The following is a 24,163-nucleotide window of genomic DNA, read 5'->3' on the forward strand; positions in this document are numbered from 1 at the left end:
CTAGAATAAAGTTTGTGTTTTATTTTCTGTTTCGTCAAAAAACATGGCCACCATGGCTAAAAATAGAACATAGGGTAAAATGCAGTTTTTGACTTATATCTCAAAAACTAAAGCATTTAGAGCAAATCAGACAAGAAGTTAAAGTATTCATTAGGTCAAGGTCTACCTGCCCTGAAATTATCAGCCAAATCAGGTATCTGATTTTTAGGTTATTGCCCCTGAATTGATGATTTTAAGGAAATTTTGCAGTTTTCGGTTATTATCTTGAATATTATTATAGATAAAGATAAACTGTAAACAGCAAACATGTTCAGCAAAATAAGATCTACAAATAAGTTCAATAGGACCAAAATTGTCAATTGACCCCTTAAGGAGTTATTGTCCTTTAAAGACAATTTTTCACAATTTGTCCATCTAGTTTGCTTACTTTAAAAAATCTTCTCCTTTGAAACTGCTGAATAAATTTCAGCCAAACTTGGGCTAAATGAGTTTCAGCAGTTTCAAAGGAGAAAATTTTTTAAAGTAAGCAAACTAGATAGACAAATTGTGAAAAATTGTCTTTAAAGGACAATAACTCCTTAAGGGGTCAATTTCTAGTATAAATTTTGTGTTTTATTTCCTTGTACGTCAAGAAACATAGCCACTATGGCTAAAATGGAACATAGGGGTAAAATGCAATTTTTTGCTTTTGAAGAAAATATGACAGATACAAAGAACATTTGAATGGCATTTTTAAGCCACTCATTAATACATATTGAAAAGCAAAAATAATCATTGATGAAAGATTTAAGCAAAAAATTACAGGTGAGCGATTCAGGCTCTTGAGAGCTTCTTGTTTTATACTCTTAGTCTCATGATTACTATATTTATAGCTTGATTATTTGGAGATCAGATTTTTACCTTCAAATATATAAATAGGTTGAATCAAGCACAAAAAAACACGAAAAATTACAAGCCGTAAACTTTTGTCAAATTTGAACCATATACTGTTGATTTAACAAACAGTTGTTTGGTAAACGTCCAGTAGCAAATATTTCATTCGTGCTCAGGACGATCAGACCTTTGAAGTTCAAAATATGTCTAAATGTGAGAAAGCAGGTATTTCATTACAGGAAACACAAATCATTCAATACACGAAATTGATTAGTACAATAGAAACGAGAAGTTTACAAGAAAAGATGCATAATAATAACATTAAGTTTTTTTTTGGCAATATGAAATTTCAATATTGGACAAGATATCAATTATTCTGAAATGGCAGGCATATCCGGCTTCTACGGACTTGAATTTTCATTGGATCCCAAAAAATAACAGGTCAAAGATACTTGATGATAAGTTGATACACATTTTGTTGTCATACAATCATACAGAAGGATTTTCAGTCGGTAGCTACCAATCCAAACTGTATAATCATGGTATGAATAGATGTGGTCATAGCTTCACATTAGACAATCGTCAAAAATGTAAAATTAAACACGCCTGTATAAAAGTCTCTGAAATCAACATGGGCACTAAATAAGAAGGAAATGTGTGAAGAAGTTGATGAGTACACGATTAGACCGGGGCGAAAGAAATGCGAAAAGGATCATAAATTGCAGGGAGGGGGCGTGAAGTTAGATTGTATTTTTTTCTATTTTCGTGCCAAATTGATTTTTTTCAGATATCATATTCATTTCTCTTTCAGCGTATTATTATATTTTTTTATGGGTTTTAAAGTAAGGTAACCAAATCTTGGCTTTTTTTGTCTTCCGTAATATTATACGCTTACAGTGTTTAATTTGATTTGTTTTCAATTCACCTGCACTAAGTAAAGTACAAAAAACAAAAGGTTCCAATTATATGGATATCAGATTACCAAGTTTATTTTAAATGGTACAAAGTGGTAAGTCATAATTATTTCCAATTTTCGCGTTTTACGATGAATTTTATTCTTACTTATACTACGAGAGAGAGTGTGCGCGTGTGTTTATGTGTGTTAGTGTGCTTACAAATAGTATAACGCGTGGTATCACTTTTAAAAGCTCTTCGAATATGAATAAAAATGAAAATGAAATGTTGGGTATGTTGTATACGTCAATGAGACGTCAACCCAACTACACAATTTCGAAATAACATATACAGTAAACACAGATCCTAAAAAGTTGATAAACTAAATTTAAGAGACTAATACCCGTCTGTAACCAACACCTTATTCCTAAATGAAGAAATACATATCTGTTATAAAGACAACAGCTTCCTGTCTTTTGATACCTCAAGTGTAGACTTAGATATTGAAATATGGTCACCTGGACTTCAACAATCCGACAGTAACACCCATGCTAAACAGGAACATCTTTTTGGTTTTGTAGGTATATAGATACACAAAAGTTAAGTCCGATGCACAGTGTAAAGAGAGCACCACGTTTTATGCAGATTACAGAATCATTGCAACAACTATATATATTTGACGAGTCTGTAATTGGCCTGTTGTGAGGTAAAATTTCTATACATAAATCCTTGTTTCCCGTGTCAGTCGATATTTCCAGACATTCATAGTTGTAAACCCACTTTGTAGAACTTGTCAACTTGGTTTATTGTAAAAATGTTCTCGTTCTCATTATGCATGAAATGTTTGCCACTGGACATTAAACCAGCAAAAATCAATCAATCAATCTTGCCTTGGAACAGTCACCTTACAGTGTAACGAGGTTAAATAAGATCTTTGAGTACTCAATCGTGACATTTTTACATTCTAGATTGTATTCAGTCTTAAATGTTTTTAAAAATCTAATTTATATCAATAATATCAGACATTTTTAGAAGTTTTATAATGTGATAGAAAACTCCCAAAAATTAGGAACAAAATACAAATGCATACTCATACAAAATTTACCTATTTAATTTTATTTTTTTAACACAGGAAATTTTATTTCGTTTCTAAAAGTTAAACAAAGGGTCTTTTCTAAGACGTCCACATGGCGAGTCAGAGGGTAAGTATAAGCAATTCAAATGAGAATATAACCAACTAAAATTGTCGACCTTACATAAAAAGTATCCTCTATTTTTCAGTTTAAATGCATACCACCTATAACAAGAATATGTGGTGTGATTGCCATTGAGACAACTCTCCACCAGAAACCAAAATAACATAGAAGTTAGCACTGTAGGTCACCGTACGGCTTTCAACAATGAGCAAAACCAATAACAAGCTATAAAAGGCTCCGTAAACACAAATGTAAAACAATTCAAACGAGAAAACTAACGGCCTGATTTATTTACAAAACAGCAAACGAAAAGAAACAAATATGAGATATAGCAACAAACGACTATTACTGAATTACGGGCTCATGACTTTTGACAGGCATATACAGAATGTGACGGGGTTAAACATGGCAGCGCCCCTAAACCTGGGACAGTCGTGCAACAGCACTACACAAAAACAAAACTGTACCAAACAATGTATTAACGTGCATTATATTTATCTACCGGCGACTGCAAAATATACTGACATAATATAAGTCATTCTTCTGAAAAATTCCTGAACAAAAAGGAGCCTGTTCTACCGATGTATCTGATCATAATTTGACATTCTTGCGTTATAAGAAAATATTGCAACAATTTCTTAATATGAAGAATATAATCACCATCGATACGACAGTTGTCGCATGTGCATTACTTTCAAGTTTTACTCTTTTATTTTTATGCTCGATATCCGCGTAAATAGTTATTAATCAGATGTACAAAGTTAATCAGTTGTAATTATTTCACTCAGGAGACGGCAATGGTTGAAGAGGCATTTCTACATGCATTGAAGAAAAAGAAACACCAAGATGCACTAACCCTGCTTAACAGAGTAACATTTTTCAACTTTATCAACCGTAAAGATGAGGTAAAAGTTGACACTGGTACACAAACTTGCTCATCATTTGCCTAACATTGTATTTATGGCGAGTTATATATGACAGTATTTTTTTATAATTTGCAATTTGCAAGGAAACGAACATGTGACAAATCCATTTGTTACAACGAAATCACGTGGAAAAAGAATCGCAAATTTTTAACCATATTCTTTAGAATAATTTGGCAAAGCAAAACACAGTAGTACGTATGTGTAATTGTAAAACATAAAATGCTGATAAATATAAAAATAAGAAGATGTGGTATGATTGCCAATGAGACAACGTATGTTTTGACTTAAAAGCAAGTGATCTAGCTTGTCCAATAATAATTACGTCTTGAGAGTCTTTTTTATTGTTCACTTGGACACTTTCCTACGATGTCCAAGAAATCCCCCCCCCCCCCCCCCCCAAAAAAAAAACCACCTCAAGACGTCGCAATTATCTGAACTATCTCACTTATAAGGATGTCTGAGCTCCCTGCGATTATTATTCACTTACAAAAGAATATCTAAAAATCTGTTTTTTTGAAAGCAAAATATTCTTCCTAATTCTGAGAATTTATAAGGACAAATACTTGATATTAAAATAGAATAACAATTTTTCTTATTGCAGGCGACAGGAAAACAATGCTTGCATTTTGCGGCCTCTGAAGGTTTCGTTGAAATTGTTTCAAAATTATTAGAACATGGAGCAGAAGTAAACAGTAAAGATAAGGTTAGTGAAAAGAAAACTTTGATGTGACTTTTTCAGATTAATTTCGGGTATTTCAGTTTTCAAATTGCTATAAATTGACTATATCTGTTGATCTTGCATAATAGAACTGTTCAATTTATATGAATTGAAGCCGAAGGCTACATATTTAATTAAGAGTGCCTTTTCTACACATATTTCAGAATAGTGAAAAGTAAAATAACAAAAATACCGAACTCCAAGGAAAATTCAAAACGGAAAGTCCCTTATCAAATGGCAAAATCAAAAGCTCAAACACATCAAACGAATGGAAAACAACTGTCATATGAAGTATTTTTAAAACATTTTGTTTTCAGAATGGTGATACATCACTCCACCTAGCAACAAAGGGTGAACACGAGAGGGTCATTGCTTTGCTGATAGCGTTTGGTGCTAATCTGGATGAAAAAGATAAGGTTATTTTTTTTTGTTCCAGACTGTGATTTGTATTGATATACACAACACTAGTATGAAACCTGCGATAAACATATATAAGCATATAGATTTATTAAAATTTATTTACCTGTTGTGTTTTAAACATATGCAAATTCTTGGATGTCTTATTATGATTCTATTGATGCTTTTCTTTCATGCTACCAAGATTTTTCTGGCAAAAGCAATTTATTGATTGAATTCATCCTGTAGACGGAACAGTCTCAGTGTCACAATGACTTCGAAATTTGTTAAATGTTTGTAAAATGATTTTGTGGGTTTCCTTTTTCAAATGTAAAATTAATGACTATTTTTTTTTTTTTTTTTTGGGGGGTGTATTTGTACCTTCTGAAAGCATATGTTCATACTTACCAGATTTTTCTGACCATAGCTCAATATTGATGCAATAGTTCAATTGAATAAATTCTCTGCCAATTGGGAAATAGTTGTCCTTTTTTACTTGACTGTGTAGTTAGCCGCTGTCACATTTATTTTAATCCCAAATCGTTAATAAAGTTTACATCGGAGACGTGAATTTGAATACTGTTTTCTTTTGTGTAACTTTAATTGCATCTTTTTTTTTCCATGTGTTACATATGTACTTGACAATAATAAGTTTCGATTGGTCTCAGTTTTCAAAGATATTATTTGAACTTTGAAATACTTTAAAATAAATGCATAAAGGTAAATATAAAGCAGAATACTTAATCAGTTTTACGAATTATTTTATTATTATCCTTTTATTTGTTCTATAATACTTTTTTTCAGGATAAACATTCAGCATTATATACCGCAGTACAAAATAAATATCCCAGAATTGTGGACATACTGCTGAAGTTTGGAAAACAACCGAACCTCACAGAATGGGTAGAGCAAGTTATATCTCTCCTAGCACTACAAACCAGTAAAGTCTGAAATGGCCTATATCTGTACTCGACTGTACTGATTTTTACTCGACCAGTCTGAATTGGTCTGAATTTTACTCGACATTACTCGACCCCAGTCTTAACCATACTCGACCGTACTGATTTGTACTTGACCCTTATCTTTGCCATTGAAAATAGTCTGAACTATTACTCGACCAGTCTGAAACAGTCTTAACCCATTCTCGACCTGTACTCCACCAATTTTTTCAGTCTAAACCATACTCGACCAAAGGTCTGAACAATACTCGACCAGTCTGAACCATACTTGACCAAAAAACCTATATTTTTTTTAAATGTTAGCTGTTAAAATTAATTTCTTTTTTTCTGACAATGAAAACAGCCACAATGAAATAAAGATATATATAAAAATATATTTTTACATCCTTACATGATTCTCAGATTTATCAAATAGAGATAGTTAAATTAAATTATCTTATATAATAATTTAATTATATTAATTTTAAAGTTTTAGAGTTTTGTTAAAAAAAAAAAATTTCTTTTAACTAAAAACCACACCTTTACTGAGAGTAATAAAACCTTAATAAGGTGCTTCTTGTTTGGCATGTGTGTTTTTTTTTTTTTAAACTTAATTTTCCTAAATTCCTAAAGAAAAACTATATAGGTTTCATGGTTATATACAATAGTTATATAATTATCTTTTTAATGAGGTAACAACAGCCAAAAAATCACTGAAATTGTTTAACCTTATATTAGAAATATATCCATTTTTGTTATAATTTGGGATATATTATATATAATATATATCAAAAGGGGATAAAAAAATTAAAGAAATAGATAAATTTTTTCTTCTGATTTATAAAGTAATACCTCCTGCTTGGGGCAAACTCATTAAAAGATCACACCTGGTCAGAGAGTATTAATTTCTAATTAACATTCATTAAAAATTGCAACATCCTGTAAAACTTAAATCGCAAGGCCTTTTGAATTCACTAGATAAGTAATACACGAGTTTAAGAAAAAAAGGGCTTTCTTTTTACCTGTAAAACACACATGTACTGAGATAAATAAACCTTATTAAAGTGCTTCTTGTATGCCATGTCTTTAATTTTGACAAAAGTTATTTAAATTTAATTGAAATAAATTTTTTCTGCAGCTTTGGAACACATTTCCTTTTTTAAATGGTTATCAAGGATTGCTATGGAAGTTCTATTATCATGATTATCTTAAATTCTTGGTTTTACAAAACAAAGGTGTTATTTTTAAAATTTATTAAGTTGCTTTATATACTATTTTAAATATATTTTAATAAAAAAAATGTTCCCTGCATTATTAACTAAACTCAACTGACACCATAAATCTATACAAGGCTTAAGTAAATGGTGAAAATTGTCCAGTAACCATAAAATATATCTGAAACATTCAAAAAAATTTGAATAACATTGAAAATGTTAGTCCCAATTCGGTTTGAGATTATTTGATCAGTTTGTTTTATTTTTATTTTAAAGGTGATATATATATGTAAGTGTTGATAAATATGATGTTGAATTTATATTATGTTTATTGTGAAATTTTGGTTTCAATATGCCATATTGAATACATTTTGAATTTCAAATTGTTGTTCAAATTTCTAGCCAGGGGAAATAGCTGTTAAAAACAGTTCCTAAATTGATGAAATACAATAGATAGATACAAAAATTAGGTCTAGGTTGGTTAAGACTTAGTCGAGTATGGTTCAGACTAGGTCAAGTATGGTTCAGACTAGGTCGAGTATGGTTCAGACTAGGTCGAGCATGGTTCAGACGAAAATAAAATGGTTAAGTACTGGTCGAGTACAAGTTCAGACTGTTAAGTATGGTTCAGACTACAGTCGAGTATTATCAAGTAAATTTCAGACCAATTCAGACTGGTCGAGTAAAAATCAGTACAGTCGAGTACAAATATAGGCCATTTCAGACTTTTACTGGTTTGTAGTGTAGTTAGGCCTCATTATAAAATTATGAAAAGATCAAAACCCTCAATTTTTGATACTTTTAGTTTCTTCAATAACCATCGAACCATCGAATGGATTCCCAATATAATCCACAAAAAAAAAAACAAAAAAAAACATTACAAATCAAATCAAAAACAAAACAAAGCAAAAAAAAAAAAAAAAAAAAAAAAAAACCCAAAAAACAAATAGAAACATACACTCTTTGAATACAATATTTAAATAATATCTGATAGTGAAAAAGAACAATAGATATTTATGAAATTCATACACCATATTCATTCATAATTTGATCCAAAAAGATTTGGTATTGCTAAATTTTTTAATTCATTTTCCTATTTTACTCTCAATAATATTCAAATCAAGAAGGATAAAACAACAACACTATTTACACAGCTCAAAATACAATGTAAAAATTCTCAAAGTTGAGTATTCAATAACCTGTTGTATTTTCCAACTAATAGGAATGGGATATTCGCAAAAAGCTAAATGCTAAAGAGGAAGAAATAGTAAACGCTCTTGGTAGACAGTGCTCATTCCTACCCGGATTTGATAGTGGGTAAGAAAATATTATAACATACTGAATACGCAGGCTCGTGGGGCATGGGCACTCTACCTATTTTATTTTGTGTTTTCTTTCCAGTGATTATTCTTTAATATTTCAACTCATTTTCGCTTATGTAATGTGTCTTTCTCTTATCCATACGATACCACAAGGCCAGCAGTTAATTTGTACTACCCTTCTATTTTCCATGCCCGAGCGCCAGTGATGGGATAGACAAATTGAAATGAAAATGAAATTATTTGATAGTTTACTTTGTTACTTCTAATGAATTACCCGAAGGGTTGACTCCGGTATATAAAATGGTATCCCTGGAATTATCCCGTCCGTCAGTTAAACCATGGAAATTTTATATTGACATTGGCAATATAATACTCCCATGGTTAAACCATTTTTAAAGCGGGTATTCGTTTGGCTGTGCGGGATGTGTGAATACGCAGCCACGTCCATTCTGAATTTGAACGTATTATCGATGTTTCGTGTAGGGAGATTGCTAAGTTCTCTCCACATAAATCCCCTCCCGTAACAACTTTCTAATGGGTCCGTAGGTGGTCTGTTGCAAAGGCAAAACTTCTGCTCTCTCCATAATACCCTCATTCTCCAGTGGCAGTCCAAATCCCGATCTAGCTCCTTTGCAGATCCTACATATTGTATCAGTTGTTTATTACTTCTCGTCCTGAATATTTGTGAAGTATTTGCCGTTTGCCGTTAAGGAAGCCACAGTTAATCATTCATTACATTTGATTATATGTTACATTTTTCTGACCGATATCTCATCTCATATTGCAGATTGATCAAGAGTGAGGTATTCTATGTAAAGCCTAATAACAAGTGCTATAGTGAATCCATGCATGTAGAACTTGTTACAGAAAACATAACATCATCATTTGTTTTCCAACTTTACAAAATGCAAAGCGAATATGCAGATAAAATCAATTTGAAAAAAGAGCAAGAATCTTTCAGTGATTTTTATGAATGTAGAACGTGGAATTGTAATCAGAAGGAACTACAACTAATAGTGACTGTGGGTGGTGAACTTAGCAAAGGTCGAAAGCTTAAGTTCATATCTGTAGACAACAGAGTTGGAAAGGTGAAACTATCAAATAAAACGAGTAATGGGAGTAAAGAAGTAAGCACATTTTGATTGTTTTACTCATGTTCTGAATAAGAGGTGATGTTTGGTAAACATAAAAAACAAAAAGATACACATGTATTACAAAAAGCAACCTTGGCAAAATTCCTGACTCGGGACAACCACATTCATATATGGGGTAGAAATAACCTTTATGATATCTCGCACACCTCTTTGTCAGCTCAATTACCGCAATGACAAAAAAATAAATAAAAGTACTTATAATTAAAGTCAGTATGAATTAGAGGCAACAGTATAGAATTGAGAATGGAATTGGGGAATGTATAGTTTACCGCGCATCGATCATAATTCTATTTAGAAAATACAAATCAAAACCCGAGGGAATCGCATGAACTCCGAAAGGAACGAGACCTTGCGCGTTGACAGGGTAAGCGTATAATGTTATGCAAGCATCGCACGCCACAGTCAAAATGTCACAATCGGGAATTACTGTTTGATGCCGTCTTATAATAAATAATACCGCATAAATATCGTATGTATTTGCTTGTACAAATAATCTGTCAAATATTGAACCGTATTAAATTGATTGCTGATTCACTTTTACATTAGAAAAAATTCCTAACGCACAGAAAACAAAAAACGAAATGTAATAGTTCAGAAATGAGACATGCTATATGTTATTATATTCACGTTTTAATGTTTTTTTTTGTTGTTGTTGTCATTTGATTTTATCCTCAGGAAACAGTTGTAACAGTTAACATTGAAATAAAGGATTGTGAATATACAAAATTCACGATAGCAACTGTTCCAAAAAGCGAAAAAATGAATATTCCAAAGGAAGGAGTAATTCTTAAACCGAAAACAGCTCCTGGAACAGAAATATCCATTCCACAAGACGCATTTGAAGAGGACTCAAAACTTTCCTTAAATGTAAGTTTGAATGAAATATAAACTAGGCAATTGCAATGGTGAGGAGTGTGACATGAATAATATACTAGACCCCCATCTAAAAAAAAAAAACAAAAAAAAAACGTATGATGTACAATAATTCAATTTGCACAGCAAACCAAGTTAAATGATGCGTCCCTTGCTTGTCTAAATGATTGTATTGTTTCTGTATTTTTCAACAAGATTGTTTTTAGGTCCTTTTTGGTAATAAAGCTCTTCAACTGTTTCGGTTCTTATGCATCCTTGGCTTTCAAATATTCGGCTTAGAGCGTTCATGATGAAGGTAAATCCAGAAAAGCGCTTCGAACGCATGAAATTTATAACGTGTTGCTTTCATTTTTTTGAATAAGTTATTCGGATCTTTTATTGATTTTTTACAAGTATTTATAGAAATGCAAACCATTTAAGAATAATTAAAATGTTCAGTCTCATTTGAGCAGGTAATTGACACAGAAGAGACAAATATTGAAGAGGAAAAATTCCTGATAGCCACTGACGCTATTGCTGTTCATACATCTGATGGAGTTCAACCACAGAAAGATATTGACATGAAACTTCCTATTCATACTGAACTCGAAAGCAATGATGTAATTGTAATCGGTTCCAATGATGACCATCCTGATTCTATTGATGACTGGGAAATTATAGAACCATCCGATGACGCCGATGTAGGATCCGTATCTTTTAAGACTAACCATTTCTCAATGTAAGTTAAAAAACCCCATAAAATACAGAAAGGTCAATAGAAACCTTGAGTCAAAAAGAGGACAGACAACCCTCTGGTCATGAGATAAGAATTAAATACAGCAGTCAACACGGTATGAATGATAAAACAATCATTGAGAAGTGGTGGTCCACCCTAATTGCATAATGGCACAACCCCACAAAGAACTGTTTTAATTTCCAAAATATATTGAGATTAAAGTGGGATAAAAGAAAAAAAATAACTTAATTGACAGCAAAATGTTAATACAATTTAAACCTAAACATCGTATGGTAATAATCATTCAACATATTCAGTGATAAAAGAAAAAAAATCATACACGCTGGAAACAAAACTTAGAACTGACTTATTAAATGGTAATTATAGTGATTTTTCGACACTACACGTTATAATGACCTTATTCAAATAATTCAATGGGAATATCGGGAGGATGGACTTTTTGTTCATTTTCTACAAAACAATTTAACACTTTAACACCTAAAATTTCATCAACAGATACACAAGATAAATATATTCTGTAACTTCTATTGTAGACAATGGCGGGTCCAGGATTTAAAAAAATGCGGCTTCTTGATGGACCCGTCAAAAAATGCCTAAAAAGGGGACACCAATTAAAAGGCCAGATATGGGGAGGATCGGACTACTAGTATCTTGGTCAACACCTGATCCGCCCCTGGCATGCGCGATTGACTGTCCTGCGAATGTGTAGTATTATGCGAAATACAGTCTTTTTATACCCACAGTATTGTAAAATTAAGGATGTTCGCTCCTCTGTTAAAAATAACAAGGTTTCTTAAAGACTGTAATAAATTGATAGTATATAAATAACGGAACTTAAAAAGCAGAAAACAACGAAAGGTCCGTGTCCTTGTTTTTTGAGATATAAGCAATTCGGAAAATTTGGCGGGAAATGATTCTCTCTAGATTTTCTATCATTTAACATTGGCACGTATTTTCTTTCAAACATTATGAAAAAATAACAAGGATTTTATAAGATTTTCAAAAATGATTTTTTAAACTATATGTTATTAAATTAGTAAAAGAAAAGTAGGGGTTAGCGAAGTCAAAAACAAGAGAAGCGAACATCCTTAAGCGAAAGATAACAAAACTTTTAAGTCAAAAACAGACTGACAATGCCATGGAAAAAAACCCAAAAAAAAACAAAAAAAAACAAACGATAAACGAGGAAAAGACAAACAGCAGTACACAAAACACAACATAGAAAACGATAGACTGTGCAACACGAACCCCACCAAAAATAACAATTATATCATAAGTTATTTCATTCTAAACACTGTTTTTAATTACTTTGGCTGGTAGGTTTGTGGGAGTTTCCAAAGCTTTAGCAAAAACCAAAGAAGGTCTAATCGAGATACACGAAGCCTTGGAAAAGACGATAGCAAGAAAGAAAAGGGTTGTGTTCTTGGTATTTACAAAATTAGCTCATGAAAATGACAATGGAAATATTTCTAAGGGTGTTAAAAATATCAATCCTCAAAACCAAGGTGAATTAAGTGTGGTAGTACATTGTTCATTGTCAAGGAAACAACAAACTGTACAAGACGACTGGAAAGAGAAAGGATATCAGCTGGTTTGCACGTCTGAAGACAAAATTTGTACGGTTAGCAGTGTATTCCAGGTAAATTGATTCGGATAAAATCTCAATATACAATATTTATTTTTCATTTAAGTTGAACAAATATAGAATTGGTCGATCTATACAATGTGTCTGTGTCTAAACTAACTAATGACATTTTACCACTTCTTAGATTGTGGTTTAACTGTTTGTGATGTCCTGTGGTGTCTGTCGTTGATGGAAGATGTTCGCTGTTGTTCTGCGGTTTGCATGTTGTGTCGAATATTATATTATTTGTTTATGCGTTTCTCTGTGATGAGTGTTTGTGCTGTATTTCTGTCACATAGTGTTGTCGTTTTAGCGATATATTTTTTAACATTGCCATGTAAGCGGGAGGTTTGGTTAGCCATAAAACCAGGTTCAACCCACCATTTTAACTTAAAATGTCCTGTAACAAGTCAGAAATATGGCAGTTGTTATCAAATAGTTCGTTTCTATGTATGTTGGCGTATGTTTTTGTTGCACTTCAGTATTCCTGTTGTGCCTTTGTTTTCCACTTATAGTTGACGTGTTTCCCTCGGTTTTAGTATGTTACCCGGATTTGTTTTCTCTCAATCGATTTATGACTTTTGAACACCGGTATACTACTGTTGCCTTTATAGAGTAAAACAACAACCGAATTTGGGATGTATTCATCTCATGTGAACTGTAAAAAAGACAGACTTAAAACAACAAACAAGTAGTGAAAAAAACCGCAAAACATGGTCTGTAATAATTTGCATAAAAGAAAAGCCTTTTTTTTTAAAGCACTCATATCCTCTGAATTTATTCATAGAAAAAGTGTTAAACAATTGATTGACATGACATCACAATTTTGTAAAATGGAAGAAAATAACAGTGTCCATTAAAAAAGACTCATCAGTGACGCTCAAATAAAACAGAGTTAAAATGGCCAAATAAAGTACAAAGTTGAAGAGCATTGAGGACCCTAAATTCCTAAAAGATTCCTAAAAGATTTGCCAAATACAAAAGCATGACACATATACATTACTCGAGACCCTAAGGCATAATTGTGTAAAAAACTTAAATCAAATAATGATAGAATAGAACCTCAGTAAAATCATTCTTAATCATGTTACCTTAGTTTTTAAGACGTTTTCTGTTACGTAATATTTGTAATTCATATACAAAATTGTAAAGAAAATAAGCAGGGGGAGGGCATGTCACTTAGGGATAAAACCTATGATGAACTAGACAAGTTTTATAAAGGCAAGTAATATAAAAAATGAAGATGCGGTATTATTGTCAATGAGACAATTATCCAACTGATACTACATATGGTTTAGGGCTAGGGAATGTGAATCACCGATATATACATTTTGTTTTGTATACAGATTTATTGTCTGAGAAGGCGGGGCTTGCACAGAAACGCAAACCCTAAGTTGCGTTAAAAAGTTTTTCAATGGCAAATAAGGCAGTATATGGTTTGGGTAGACATATGATATAAACTTCTAGTATTTGACAATTAAGATCGAAAGTTAAGGAGAGAAGTCATCTTCTATTATACGCTGCATATTGTCTTGAGGTCTTGCCAAATATCAAGAGCCTATGTCAAAGTAGAAAAAGTTATGTTCTGGTCACAAAAATATGCAATCAAATAAATTTTTAGCTTGTGGTTAAAGATCAAGGTGACACGAAATTTATGATTATAAACAACACAACGTCTTATGGAAATACACTATCATGCCAATTATCCATAACCAGTGCCTTAAGATGAAAGGCTTTGGCAGAGAAAATGTTGTATGTAAAGAACAAGAAAAAGAAGAAATACTTTCTAACAAAATGTTTTAATTCCTTTGTTGAAGTTGAGACAAAAAATGGGATGCAATTCTTTTGTATTTTTCTACTTCCTTTTTTTTTTAGATAGCAATATCTGGTAACGTCGAAGAAGTTTACCATTCAAAAATAATTGAGTTGGAATTTCACCTTAAACGGGAAAACTATAGAGTTATTAACGTTTGCCGTGTGGAGAAAGAATTCGAACCGGAAGGTCAAATGGAAATCAACCAAATAGAAGTAACAGTAAAAGAAAACATGATAACAGTGCCATCAAAAGTCTGTCTGTTTTGTACAGAAATGACACAGGTTGTCAAAAAGGTTGAAGATATCGTGATCAAACCACTTTTTAACTGCAAGTTCAGTTTTATTGAGCAATCAACAACACCACCACCACCACCACCACCAGGTATTGTTATTGATTATGATCCCCGAATAAAATTTTTGGGAGAACATTATCGTTGCTATGTCCGTTTGTGGGTCCGAAGCAAATGGTTTCCGGATATTAACTTGATTTTCCCTTAAAAGATGTAAATAAATCTTATATAGATGAAAGACATTTGGAAGGACATGAAGCCTATTGTTTTTGGGATCAGTAGATTAAAAGTCAATTCGCTGCTGCTAAAATACACATTTTTGGGTAAAATTAGGCCGCTGGGTTTTTCGTTTGAATTGTTTCACATGTAGGCATCCTGGTGCCTGTTATAGCTGACTATACGGTTATTGATGATAGCCTCATTGTGACGTATTGTTGCTTACACCTACGTCATTATGAGTCCGGTGAATACAAGTAGTTGTCTAATTGGCAATCATACCATGTCTACTTATTTTTATATACGGGATAAGCATATTTTCTTTTGTTGAATTAAAAAGAAACTTATGCAAATAGGATATATAAGAAAAAGAAAAAAGTTTTTGATTTTTTCGATTTATAGGTCTAAGGTCAAAGTCACAGATGCTCAAACAACTTTTCAATTATACCAGGGTTATAATTTGTCACGCCAGATGCGCGTATCGTCTACATAAGACTCAACAGTACCGTTCGAAATAAAACATACCGAAGGCCAAATCAAGCACGAAGTCGAAGAGCATTGAAAATCAATAATTAAGAAAAAAAAATCTGAGGCGTCATTCTTGTCCTTGAGTGATTTCTTCAGAACACTGGTAAGGCGAGTTTTCCCTGCCTCAGAGGATATCCCTTGTATACTGGTTTGACTGTGGACCATACTACATAGCACGAATTCTTCAAAATATTTGTTTCTAGATAAAATCTCCTAACAATTGCTTTTTGTTTATTTCAAGAAATTCTATGGCGGATATGTGCCTCAAAAACATATTGTGTTGGATTAGTCAGGGTCATGAGGTCCCATACTCAATTATTTTCAAGGTTGGCCAAAACTGATAGTGTTTCTGTATATGTTTAGGTTCTTGAGCATGCATCATACATTTATAACACACAGAAGATTTGTTTAGATAGAAATTCCAACAGAATCTAGTTTTAGTTTAATTGGCTTGATTTAGTTTAATTGGTTCAACTTAGTTGGCTTGTAGATGATAATATAATTGTTCATGTGTCCTCTCCCCGATCATGCGGGTAAGCTAGATTCAGTGAAACCCTTGCTAAATTTTTTTAGGGTTGCATTCGATCTCTACATGTTCTGTATAGCATCACAGACAAACATATATGGAAAATTATATATGCCTACAATTTTATTGTGAAATATTGTTACAAATATATGATAAACTAAAATATCAATATAGTATATGATATGTTAGTTTATCAATATGAATCTATCGATAATTTTGTGAAATTGTAATGACTATTCCAGAAAAAAATGTATGGTCCCAGTCATACCGGCAATGCACATAAACAAATGCATTAAACAATTTTTAAAAACTTAAATACATATATACGCCCATGTTTTGAATGCAGACTGGCATACCAAAGATCCGACATTTACAGCCAAAAAGGCAAAAGATATTAAAGGGACATACAAAACTCAAAAATCAAACAGAAACTGACAAATCCTTGGCAAAAATCTTAAATCAACGAATTGACAAACAACAGTCTACGAAAAACACACGAACCCAACAAAAAATCGGGGGTGATCTGGAGTTAAGCAGATCCTGCTGTAAAAATAAACAAATAACAAAAACAAAACATTAAATAGAACACAGATCCACACACTGACGAGGCACATTAACATGTATGATGTTTAACTGGTTTGATGATTAATCAACCCGTTTTATTTATCCATTCATTGAAAAAGTGGGCAAATCAATTAATGTAAAACTATTTGGAACAGTCGTAAAAGATTAAAATAATAATAACATTCAAAGTTTATCTAATAAAATGTTTGACTTGGCTGACATTCTTTCAAAACTCTTTTTATCTTGGTTGATGTCCACATTCTAGTAATTTAAATTTTCAATCTAAATAAGGGTAAAGCATATTTATGAAGTTTCGTATATTCGCTGTATTTAATAGAAAGTGACACATGCAAGATGTAATTTGTAGATTTCTGTAAAATTAGTGATGTCTTGTTTTTACATTTTATTCTTAAAAAAAAACCAAACCCCAAAAACGCCGAATCGACAAAAAAAAAGCCGTGTTTTCCTCTTTTAGTTCTTGTCCTAGTAAATAGACTAGTACAAAAATAAGAATGTTGGCATGGCTGCCAACTATGCAAGGATTATAAGACTGTATGATAAATACAGTATACGACTAAGTGTTTTTATGGCGTTACTGAAATAGAATTATTATACAAGAATAATGTAAAGTTAATATGACTGGTATGTTTTGTATTCAAAACTGATATTGTTTTTCCATTTCGATCATTAGTAGAACCCGAACCAGAGCCCGAAAAAGTTGATAAAAGTAGAGAAAGGCTGAGAAAAGCGTAAGTTTCATGTAGCTCTTAATAAGGCAAAAATAATAATAAACATGTATTTGAATAACATTAAACATCAATACATTTTCAATGCAAAACAATGGAATATCGGTAAAATTTGCATTTTGTAAAAACAGTTAAGACATTTTGAAACGGGGTATTTCAATGGAAACGCACTGTACGCCTGTTATTGCAGATACATTCTTTACTGTCTATAATTTGATTAATATTTTTCCATATAGTACATTTTTTTGGTTTTATATAATGAAATTACAACCAATTATTATTACTTTCAGATTTCAAGGTTTTAGACTGGTGTACAAAGCAGTTCAGAGAAAGGACGGATGATATGATAAAAGTCGAATGTGCCATTACATTATTACATTATAATATATACATCTTACGTAAAATTTACATCAACTAATTTAGATAACAGAAAGCATTGAAATATATGAGCCAGTCCATGCAAAAGGTACAAAAGCGAAAAATTTGCGAAATTCTAAAAAGTGCGCATAATTATTGCTTGACTTGGTATCTATAAAACACCGTTACTTTTCTTCAAACGATTAAGCTGTACGCTATACACACCTTTCAGTGCTTATACCAGTACCCCTTTGTTTTGTTTTAGAATTTTCTCATTTATTCTTATTTCCATGTATAGTTTAAGTGTCTTAACTTGCCACTTGATTATGTTCACTTAGGTATTAGTTGAGTTGAGGCTCTCGCTTACAAAGCAGAAATCAATGCAATTTGATAGGAGCAACGGTTCGAATCCCGTCCAAGGACGGTTGATTTATATAATATTAGATAACTTAACTTAACTTAAATTTCAAAAACACAAGATGTCATCAGTTTTGCATTTTTCCTGTACGCTTAACTGCTGTGTTCCTTTCTTTAGACATAGGTAGAGATGATGAAAACTGTTGACTTTTTCTCCATATAGTGTTGTAAATGGTTTTATTTTGGATCGGTATATAGTATTTTTCCGGGTGACAAATGATTTTTACACTTGCCCAAGTACAAAAATTCAGATATTTCTATGTTTTTTACCATTTTAACTGACAAATTCGGGACAGAATTTACCATTTTATGAATGTTTACATTGATACCATTTTCTACAGATAAAATCGTTTTTCAAAAATATTTAAACGAACTTTAACAACGTGTCCTATAAAGTTTATCAAAAACACTTTTTGTACCTTTTCGCATAGAGTGTCTCATATGTGTATACAATTATTCATCAAATCAGATATTTTATTCTTTTTCGGCCGACAAAGTACAAGAGTTCTATAAATAAATTATCAAAAATCCCAATTTCATATATAGTAGCTGAATTTATCACTTATCATCTCTCTTTGTAATACGTAATCTGACATTTTTTCCAAAATTTGTTGTCAATGAATAAAAAAGTTGTCAGATGGAGGTCAGTTTGTCACCACAACAACCATTCAATTGTCATTATCAGTTTCATTCACTTTAATACAAAAGCAAAACACCATTGACCAAGATGATCTTAGTTCAAATTTAAAATATGTTGTTTAGTATAAATAGAAAATCTATTATCACTGCCAATTCATTGCCTCCATTTACCTATCATTTAATAATGGAAAACTTTTCAATTATTGATGTTAATTGTGTCGTTGTACTTATACTACATAGATAAATATATACTGCAAAAAGTATAACAAAAATACCAAACTCCAAGGCAAATTCAAAAAGGGGAAGTTCATAAAAACTGACAAAATCAAACGCTATCAATCAACGGAACAAGCGAAAAACAAATGCCATACACCTGACTTGGTACAAGTATTGTCCAAAGAAAATGGTGGGTTAAACCTGGTTTTATAGCTAGCTAAACCTCCCGCTTGTATGACAGTTGTTTATAGTTCCGTTATATTAACAAAATTGGGAAAGCAACCCAAACAGACACAATAGATTAATCTGACAATAATTTGGTTCCAGCTTCCAAAACTGTGTAAACATACATCACAGACATACAACACTACTGACTAAAAAATTAAAACAAACATACAAATTAATCTAACAAAGACGCCTATCAAAAAGGAGAAGAAGATCATCATATATGCCAGGATTAAAATTTTGTACGCCAGGCGCGCCTTTTGTCTACAAAAGACTCATCAGTGACTAACAAATAAGGAACATAATTGAAAAAAAAAATATTATTGATTGTTAATTTTTGAAGATTTATACACCTTCAACGGGCTATACAAAACACACTTTGCTTTTTTGAAAAAAAATATATTTAGCATTAGGTCAGCTCTTAAGAGTTCATATCAGGCTGATATCCAGTTGAAATTAAACAAAAGAAATGGAACTCTTTATTAGAGAAGGTAAAAAAGGCCAAGTTGGTATATTTGAATTTTTTACATCTGTTTCTATGGGCTTTAAAAGTTTAATGTAGGAGTAAAATTTAGGATTGTTCGCATCTTATATACGTTTTTTTACTTAAATTATATTATGTTACTTCGAGATATTTGTAAACTCTTAAATTAAAGACAAATTTTCACAAATCAGTCGATTATGGTAGGTACAATTACCTGTTGATTTTTTTGTGCATAAGCCTAAATTCCGCCGAAAAACAATCCACAGAAAGATAAAAGAATGATTTTTTTATAGCATTAATTTGCATCTGTGCCCCCCGGTGACATTTTTTGTGTGTGAAAAAATCGTAAAAATAGGCAATAATCTCATCGAAAAGAGAAAGTCAAGTACACCTTTTTATGTTGAGGCGTGTTTCAGTTGACTGTTGTGTCTTGAAAACGTATAAAGCGAACATATTTGATACAGCATTTCGCTTCCGATTCTATTAGTTTTATATATTCAGGCTACAGGTTGATATATTAACATTAAAAATTCACAGTACATAAAAATGAAATATACGGTCCAAGTGAAATAACTTTCTAATGATTCATAATAACAGAGAAGGTGTGTTTGATTTTACTAAAAGTACTTGACTACAGACTTTACAAGTGGATCTTAAAAATGCATAACTTAAAAAAAAACCAAATTTTTGTGTGTGTGGTATCTAGGAAAATAAGTCTTCAACCTCTGAAAATATTTAGTCTGTCCTTCCTCGAAAATATTCAATTAGAATGTTTTTAGTATTTTTTAAACTTTCGAAAATTTCCCCTGACAACCGATCAGAAAATTGTTTTGAGTTGACAAAAGGCCTAAAAGTACAATAAATGATGCTGAATAGCTAGTAGATACATTTGTCTTTTAAAATACAACTGTCATGTAAGAATCGTAATGAAGCTCTGTGGATAAATTGATCGGTTTTCATGAGCTAAATTGACAGCGCGTCATCTCTACAATGGCTTCCCTTTTCACAAATAAAAAAATAGGTAGCGTAATGGGGAGATAATTTTGACGAAGTAGAATCGTGACTGATATTAGTATATCTTTACTTATGGGAAAAAAGGAAAATTGTTCATAATGCGAAAAAAGACAAGTCTTCCTGTAATAATGTTGTGCACCAAAAATTAAGAATATTCATACAGTGTAAAATGTATAAGCCATAAAACTACACATCGGATTTTTCCACATAAATGGTTTTCAACTGAGAGAAAAGAAATAGCGTTCATTCATTGATACCCGGCCTCCTACGTTATCCGTGATTTATCCAGTACCTACTGTTTACTCCAAAAAGCTAAGCTAACAACAAACAACTCTAGAGCTAAGAATACTAATAAAACACTATAATATACATAAAATATACAATATTGTTCAAATTAACCAATTAGTTAAAATAGGGAAGTCAACTCTGTAAAATTATAGAGATGATATCTTTCATGAGTTTTTTGTTGTTGTAAAGAATAGCTAATCGAGACAGACAAGACAAGACAAGACAATTTATTCCAACTTAGGCATACGTATGGTGCTACAAGAGGATAACAATTTTACATTAACAATTACATAATTATACATTTGCAAGCAAGACAAACAATAAATAGATTAGCGATATCATACAGTAGAATTGAAATATACAATATTTGATTGTTTTTGTTTTCAAATATTTTGAATTGCAACGTGAATAAAATCTTATTTGAATACTACATTGTAACATGATACAAATTATGAAAATATCTTTTCTAAATGTCTTAAAAACGTGCACAGTTTTGTTAGAATTGTCACATTACAGAGCACGCTGGTTTTATCAAGCAATACTCTATTACACGCTCGGAAACTATCTAGAAAATAGAGACACTGTATTAATCATGTCAATTTTAGATTGGCGAAGACAAACAAAAACAAAAGCAGGAAGTATGATAAGACAAATTTTGGCCCTTTGAATTCGAAAACCAAAAAGTAGTATAAATCTACAAAATACATCCTTCAGATGTTTATAAGACATTAGTCTGACATATTTCAGTATCTATAGTTTTGAAAATTGAATTGTGTCTAACATATTAGCAATAAGGCTTCGCACTAGTCTAGCTTCCTGAGTTCATCGATTCCCCCAGTTTCTTTTTCTTACCTTAATTTTTCTTTTCCTAATCGATGTACTAGATTCGAACATCTGTAAACTACAGTCGCCTTAATTCATTTATCAATAGACTCAACATAAATTTCAATGTACTGAATGATTTTACTGGTTTTTCAATTAAAATAAAAGACCAAAATCGGAAATCAATCACAAGTTTACACTTGTAATACATCCGTCGTCACTGAAGACTGATACTTGGGCAATGTGAAATTAGATTGACTTAATAGTACATTTTTAAACATTGCCATTTGCTGTAAAGTTGCAATGCTTTTGACTACACCAACAACATATGCTTAAGAAGGAATTAAGACAGCACATAAGACAATACATAAGACAATAGTTTTCCTTGTAAGACGCAACCCTCTAAAAATTAATTCCTCATAGAAACACACCAGCTCTAGAATATAGTTACAGATCAGAAATAAATGCTCAATATGTATTATTTCATTCTTGAAATCAAATAGGGATATGTTTGCTAAAACAGGGACTATACAAAAAAAATTTACCAGATCGAATGGAATTCATGTGAGAATATCTACTAACGAGCAAATTTGAAATAAGGGATACAATAACCTCTCCTTCTTACAAACGTGTTATCTCAAATCTATCGACGAATGATAACTTAAACTACCATAACCTCATACAATTTTGTATTCAATCTGAGTTTCCAACAAAATACAGAGTAAAGTGAACTCTTGAGATGTGTTCATAAAGGCGACCTGAAAACTGGAAAAGAAATATTTTTATGCATTTTTCTTTCAACCTCGGGACAAAGCTACACCTTTCCTCAAACTATTCCGTTAATTCAAAAAATAATAAATGATGTTAGATGAAGAACTTCAATCTAAACTTTTATTGTCATCTACTTGAATATTCATTTATATATATGTAATAAAATACTTATTCGGTTAAAAAAATCCCACAAATTAAGAAGCATTCTATAGTTAAACATGTAAAAACTGTGTGATTCAATTCTTATATTTGTCAAATAGAATGTGTGAATAACGTTGAGAACATATTTTGTTTGAATAACATGAAAAATCATTACAGCTGAGAATTCCTAGTCGAGTGTCTATAAGAAATAAAAAAAAATAAATAAGTAAAGATGCTCACATACCCCTAGCCCTAATATAATGTTTAGTTTTATACTGAAATATTGTTTTATGTCAATATATTCTTTGTAAGAATGACCCTGATCTTCGACTATATGAATTGAATAGTGATATTCCTTTACCCACCCCTCTTTATACATTTGACATATCAAAGTAGGATTGCAATCCCATATAATACATACTGAAACCTCTTTCAAATTTCAATCATATTTTTGTTACTTTTACCTAAGACATAATAACCTCAAAATCACTACATATCTAGATCTCATTAAATGTGATAAAAAGTAAAATAGCAAAAATACCGAAATATACCAAGGAATATTCCAAAAGGAAAGTCCTTTAACAAATGGCAAAATCAAAAGCTCAAACACATCAAACGAAAGGAAAACAACTGTCATATTCCTGACTTGGTACAGGCATTTCCTCATTTAGAAAATGGTGGGTTAAACCTTATCTTATAGCTAGCTAAACCTCCTATATTATATGACAGTCGCATAGAATCCCATCATACTGACAACAATGTGTGAGCAAATCAAACAGACATGCAGCAGTTGATATTGTGTTATTTTTACTAAGAATTATATACCAATGAGCTAAGAAATGGAAGTAACAGATGAAAAAATCGATTTAAACGTGTTACGGACAACGGCTAACGGACGGACAGAGGTAAAAAAGAATCTTCATTCTATCGGAGAAAAAACAAAACTTTCATTTGCCAACCAAGGAATGAATGCCATTAATTTAGAAAATATCATTCTTTGTCAATCAGTCTAGTTCAATTTCTTTTCTATTTTTATAAATCATCTAGTTCTAACATTTTTCCAAAGATATTTCCTTGATTTGGAAAAATTGGAAACATTATAGGAAATTAAGGAGTTGGGGTTTGATTACCATACTATAGGTCACCTAACGGCCTTCAACAATTCGTAAAATCCATTTTATATAGAAAGCTATAAAAGGTCCTTGAATAACAAAAAATGTAATAAACAAACAGTTCATTC

At 31.7% G+C, this 24,163-nt stretch overlaps 1 protein-coding gene across 2 annotated transcripts; it reads left to right on the forward strand.

Moving 5' to 3' along the window:
• Positions 1 to 1,778: 1,778 nt before the first annotated feature.
• Positions 1,779 to 18,965, forward strand: LOC127738681 (uncharacterized). Of its 2 annotated transcripts, none has more exons than XM_052250015.1 (14): positions 1,779 to 1,882; positions 2,900 to 2,969; positions 3,752 to 3,868; positions 4,491 to 4,592; positions 4,925 to 5,023; positions 5,808 to 5,906; positions 8,378 to 8,472; positions 9,265 to 9,604; positions 10,307 to 10,498; positions 10,957 to 11,222; positions 12,561 to 12,879; positions 14,740 to 15,061; positions 17,495 to 17,552; positions 17,840 to 18,965. In XM_052250015.1, the coding sequence occupies exons 2-14, from the start codon at positions 2,955 to 2,957 to the stop codon at positions 17,889 to 17,891; spliced, it is 2,076 nt and encodes a 691-aa protein (XP_052105975.1). In that variant the 5' UTR covers positions 1,779 to 1,882; positions 2,900 to 2,954; the 3' UTR covers positions 17,892 to 18,965. The 2 variants fall into 2 exon arrangements, with proteins under 2 accessions (XP_052105975.1, XP_052105976.1); XM_052250016.1 differs by having other exon boundaries at positions 17,498 to 17,552.
• The last annotated feature ends 5,198 nt before the right edge of the window (positions 18,966 to 24,163 follow it).

Source organism: Mytilus californianus, unplaced genomic scaffold, assembly GCF_021869535.1.
Source record: "Mytilus californianus isolate M0D057914Y unplaced genomic scaffold, xbMytCali1.0.p SCAF_4, whole genome shotgun sequence".
Classification (NCBI taxonomy): domain Eukaryota; kingdom Metazoa; phylum Mollusca; class Bivalvia; order Mytilida; family Mytilidae; genus Mytilus; species Mytilus californianus.